The 6,000-nt window shown below is 31.1% G+C and overlaps 1 protein-coding gene across 1 annotated transcript; it reads left to right on the top strand.

The window, feature by feature from the left end:
• Window positions 1-1,867: 1,867 nt before the first annotated feature.
• On the top strand, window positions 1,868-3,034 carry LOC114308112 (uncharacterized). Its single transcript, XM_028253603.2, has 2 exons — window positions 1,868-1,997; window positions 2,182-3,034. Exon 2 carries the CDS (start codon window positions 2,209-2,211, stop codon window positions 2,731-2,733), a length of 525 nt encoding a protein of 174 aa, XP_028109404.2. The 5' UTR covers window positions 1,868-1,997; window positions 2,182-2,208; the 3' UTR covers window positions 2,734-3,034.
• The last annotated feature ends 2,966 nt before the right edge of the window (window positions 3,035-6,000 follow it).

The raw sequence follows: 6,000 nt of genomic DNA, 5'->3' as shown, positions 1-6,000 counted from the left end.
TTTATCCCATTTTTGCATAGCTTTTTAGCCTATCTTGCATCTGTTTTTGAGCTTAGTGTATAACATAAAAAAGTTCTATTTTTAGGCCCTCTAAATAGTTGTTTAAGGTTGCTTCAAGCTTTGGGATTGTTTGACCCCTCTTAAGCCTTGTAAGGCTCCATTTTGTGCCACTTTGGGTGAGCTCTGAGACCTTGGTGTTTGGGCCTCCTCACATCTAAAATCCCTCAAAATTTTAGAGGTGAGGATGGTGACTTGAGGTCCCAAGAAGGAGAGGGCCACCCCCTCTCCTTGTTATCATTGAAAAGGATCATTTTTTTCATTTTCATACGATTCTATTTTTTTTTGAACAAAAATATTTTTTTTTTAATATTTCTATGTTTGAATATTTTTATTTTTAATTATATAATTTGAGTTAATATTTTTTCTATTTATTTTTATTGAACTAGTTTACATATATTTTGAAAATATATATTTTGAAAACATAACAAAACAGAGTGTGTTATTTTTAAATTTTTTTTTTTTATCATTTGCACTCAGCATAATTCTTATTTTTAGTGAACTTTTTTTTTGGGTATTAATGTGTATTATTTTTATTGTATTATTTGAGTTAATAAAAATATAAAATAATATTTGTATGGTTTATTATTATTATTATTTATTTATACAATTTGAATTAACATTTGTGTGGTTTAATTATTATTATTATTATTATTTTGTACAATTTGAGTTAATATTTTTATTTTTATTAGTCTTTACTTTTTTTTATTAAATAAAAATAATATTTTTCTATTCAAAATGTTATTCTAAATAATTATTATTTGCATTAATTTCAAATAATACAAATCATTTAATTATATAAGGGTTTTTTTTTATATTTTGAATTATTAATTTAAATTTTTATTAAATATGTTAGATATTAGTCTATTTTAAAGATTTCGTTGATATTTTTTTAAACAATATTAATTTTGTAAAAATTAAATTTATATATTAAAAATTACATGTATTTTATTAAAATAAAATATATTTTGCTTTTTAATTAAAAATTTGAGATGAGTGATGTGATTTGTAGTGTGGGGTAGAGGAGAGGGGAAGTGCATGTGTGACATGTGTATATGATGTGAGATAAGATAGAATTGAGAATTAATTCATGTCCTTGTAATTTTCAAAGATTCCTCATTAATTTATGGTTTACTTCTTCTGGCCCACTCACAAGTAGTTTCTCCTTTAATTTTTATTTTTATTTATTTTTTTGTATATCCTAAATTTTTCCTTTACTTATCATATTTTTATTAAACGGGAAGTTATTGGCTGATTTTAGATATTATATATCCAAATAATATTTTAATTAGTGAAGAAAATGAGATATGTAAATTTATTTTAAGTAATTAAAAAATATAATCAGGTGACACTGTTACACTAACTAATAATTTTTCCCATTAGAGCCAAGAAACTTCCTTTCCGTTGGCTTCATTTTCACTTTAAGGGTTGTTTGTGATGTCTTAAATAAGTGAATTTTTTATTTTTTTAAATTAAAAAATTAAAAAAAAAAAAATGAATGTTTGTGTTAATTTTTTGACTTTTTATAAAAAAATATATTTTAAAAAATTATATAAATTAATATGTAAGAAAAAATTAAAATTAAAAATTATACCGTCATAATTTTTAACTTTCAATAAATTATATAACTTTCATAGTTTCCATTTCACAATCTCCAATGCCTCTCTCTCCTTTTCTTTCAACAACTGATTGAAAGTTTAAACTTAAAACCCATTCTTTATTATTATTTTATTTAAAATATTTTTTAAATTCAAAAATTCAATCCTCTCTCTTTATTTAACCATCGCGAACCTTCTTCATCTCCTCCCAAACACCACCCTTCTCGCCAAAGCAATCCCCCCAAATCCACCGCCGCCGATCCAGTACTCCGCGCCACTCCCTCATTCCCCGTACTCCTCCTACGTGTCATCATCTCATTGGTCACTGCACCACCATTCCAGGCACGTTCTCGTCTCTTTCAGTTCCTCGGATCTGACTCTCTCTCTCTCTCTTGATTTTCAACGGCTGTTTCTCTGCTCTCTACTCCAAAGTACTGCATTGTCATCGGCGTCATTCACTGTATTAAAAAGCTTTGGATCTGAGTTCTTGATAGAGCATTGTTTTGATTCGATTTCACATTCTCAGATCCTGAAAACCAGAACGATTTTGGCAATGGCGAGACTACTCTACAGATTGTCGACGATTGTTCTCTTGGCTCTTATCTCAGTCCGCTTCGCTGTATCTGCAGATCCACCATCTCGGACTCCGGCCCCTGAAATCGGCGCCGACTCGCTCTCTCCGTCCCCTGAATCCGGAGCCCCGGAGACTCCTTCGCCTTTGCCGGAATTTAGTTCTCCTCCGGCGCCTCCGCCGTCGGATCTAGCTCCTGGTTCAACGCCATCGCCATCGCCATCGCCATCGCCATCGCCATCGCCTGATAATTCTCCGTCTCCGTCTCCGTCTCCGTCTCCGTCCGTGGCGAGCGACCTTGCTGCCGAGAAGAGCGATATGAATGCGGATTCTGAGGATTCGAATCAGTCGTCGGAAGGAATGAAAGGTGGACAGAAGGCTGGGATTGTGCTTGGAGTGATCGCCGGAGCGTGTCTCGTAGGGTTCGGAGGGATGGTGTACAAGAAACGGCAGCAGAACATCCAGCGCTCTCAGTACGGGTACGCCGCCAGGGGAGAGTTTCTCTAGATAGATATACATTGTCTACGTATATTAATCGATTGTTAATCGTATCTTCTACAGTGATTTTGTTACATTAAGCTTGATTATGATGATTTTTTTTTTTGATTCTTTAGTGGTTATATAATAAATTTTGAATAATTTTTTATTCCCCCTACTTAGGAGTAGAATTTGTTAGTTAGACATCTGTTGATGATTTACTCTTGAATTTGGACTTCACTGTTGGTTTGGTTCATTGTCTTTGCCAACTTCGATCAGCTTGATTTTCTTTCTGAATATATGTGAAGTTTGCTTCCTTGATTGATACAAATGCAGAGAAATTTCTTGAATTTCAAATCCATTACGACTGCATTAGAAATTGCATTTCTTTTTACTTATATTATTTGTTTTTTGGATTAATATTAACAAAGAGAATAGAAATGTGATGAAATGGGAAAAAAATTGAGAGAAGTCCATTTCTCTTACAATTTTCAGGGGAAATTATTCAGAAGTCCTATTTAAAAGAGCATAAATATATTACAACTTTTGGATACTTTCAAAAGTCTAGTATGCATTTTTTTTTCTTCGTTCTTCTCTCCGCCTTCGTTCGTCACTGTCTCTTTCTCTTCTTGATTCCCAACTACCGGACACCACACCTTATTTTTTCTCTTTCTCTTTTCTCTTTTTCGTTTGGGAACAAACTATTTTAGTAATTTTTTGACTTTTTATAAAAAAATTTACAGAAAAGTAGAGAGGTGATAAGTAGAGAGGTGATGTGACTAGTTTTAGTTGATTTTTTGACTAAAATAATCACTCCCCAAACAAGACCTAATTTATAGTCACGGTAACTAACGACCACTATTGATTAGGCTTTACTGGCAATCACTCACTACCAACTCCTTATTTCACTCTCATTAACGACAAAGAAGACGAGTTTTTGGCAGAAAAGATGAGTAGATCTACATTAGATCTGATTAGATCTAAACAAAAACTAATTGTCGTAGTACAATTTTCTCTCTGGATCTGTTTATTTCCTTTGATCTCTCAAATTTTGTACTTTTTCTCTATTACACATTTCTATTTTTCCGTTTTAATGGAGAAAATTTTTAAGTTTTGAATAAAATTATTTTCGAGTTTTAGTTATAGGCAGTGAAAATTATAAAATTTTATAGTTTCAATTTTTTTGATACTGAAATGAATCATGTTTTAAAACTGTAAAATTTTGTAGTTTTATAACATTATTTAAAATTGTAAAATTTTATAGTTTCACAACAAATTTTTCAATTTGATTAATAAGGATAAATTTTTAATAGAATCATATTTTGAAACTGTAACATTTTACAATTTAAAAGCTTACTTTTTTAGTTTGATCAATATTGAAAATTATTTACTTAAATCTTACAAAAATTAAACATAATATACGTTTTTTCTCATTGTTGCTGTTTGTTGTTATGGCTTTTTTTCTTTTTTCAGTTTATCAATATTTAACACATTTTATTGTGTTTTTCGCTCTAATTTCTCCAATTATTTTTTTTTGTAATATTCTGGATATTCTGGTAAATCTTCGACGATATTCTTGATGTCCAGTGAATGTTCTGGACATTCAAGAGACTTCCAATGACATTCAGAACACCTCGACAATATTCCGGCGAACTTCCGGTGATACTTTGATGACTTCTCGGTGATGTTAAACATTCTAACGAGTTTCCGGTGGCCATATGATGGAAGTTTGGCAAGGATGGGATGTAGCAACGTTTTTAAATTTAAAAAAAAAAAAAAAAAGAATTTTTGATAACCATTCAAAATATGTAGGACTAATTAGAGCAAGTGTTTTGTTTTGGAACTAGATGAATTTTGAATTGTGTATAGGACTTATTAATAAGTGCCCCTAATTTTAATTTTGAATATCTCCAAAAAAGTGAAGGGGCAAATTAAACTAATAGTCCCTATAGTTTGGGACTTGTGTCACTTTAGTCCTTAATTTTTTAATTGTGACACATTTGACCCTGAATTTCGAATCTTGTTCCAAATAAGGATAATTGAAGATACCATTGTTTAATTTCAAGGGCAAAATTATCAATTTAATAAAATATAAACTAATTTGACAAAAATAAATGTTAAAAAAATATTTTAAATATTTTAAAAATTATTTTTATCCACTAAAGACAAAATTATGTACAATCGATCAAAATTAATAAAAATTAAATGATTAGTTTTTAAAAATTAATTTTACATGATCATCATCCAAACATATAATAAAAATTAATTTGGTAAAAAAAAAAAATCTCAAAAGATTTATCAATTTTACATAATTTTATCTTTAGTGGATAGAAATAATTTTTAAAAATTCAAAAATATTTTTTTGATATTTATTTTTGTCAAATTGGTTTTTATTTTATCAAATTGACGATTTGACCCTTAAAAAATCTAATGATATCTTCAATTGTCCTTATTTGGAACAAAATTCAAAATTTAGAGTCAAATGTGTCACAATTAAAAAGTCAGAGACTAAAGTGACACAATCTCTAAACTATAGAGACTATTAGTGTAATTCACCCAAAGTGAAGTCATTGGTAGAGTAGCGAAGAGAAGAGAAGAGAAGAAACTTCTATTTACACCCCAAAAATAAGTCTTCCTATTTCTAAATTTTTATTTTATTTATTATTATAATTTTATTCTCAACTAAAATTATCAAAAAGTAATCAAATATTGAAAACACAAAACTCTAATTTCTCCTTCGATGTTCTTCATTCTTGTTTATTGTTGCTTGCTGCTGACACAAGTCCTCTTTTCCTTTAAATCCTAGATTTGAGATCCCTCTCTCTTTTGTTGTAGAACTGATAAGTTGCAGGGATGAGGGGTAGTAGGTGTTTTAGGGGGGGCGGGGATGGGCTGCGGGGGGAGGTAGGGAGGTTGGTGGGTGGGTGGTAATCGTGGGGGCTGCAGGAGTGGGGGCAATGAGAGAAAGAGAAGGGGTGGACTGAAGGGAGTTGGAGAAGGGTGATACGAGGCAGGGGAGACAATGGTGCCAGCGAATGAGAGGGAGGGTGGCTTGGAAGGGGAAAGGTTGGGAGAGGTGTTGCAAAGTGGGGAGGCAATGGTGGTGGTAGAAAAGAGGGGTTGGTCAAAAAGGAAATAGGTGGAAAGAGAGGTGGTGTTAACTATGAAATTCAGAATTTGAAAAGTTAGTAGTGTAGAGCTAGGATGAGGAAAGATTTGGTATTATGAATAGGATTGTAAAATGAACCAAGTTATTTAAATTTAACTTGTTAAAAGGTTGTTTAAGATCAGCTTGAT

The sequence above is a fragment of the Camellia sinensis genome, chromosome 12 (genome assembly GCF_055761805.1).
Source record: "Camellia sinensis isolate YWXY chromosome 12, ASM5576180v1, whole genome shotgun sequence".
Lineage (NCBI taxonomy): Eukaryota > Viridiplantae > Streptophyta > Magnoliopsida > Ericales > Theaceae > Camellia > Camellia sinensis.
The sequence above is the reverse complement of the archived record's forward strand: the minus strand, read 5'-3'. Positions and strand labels throughout refer to the sequence as shown.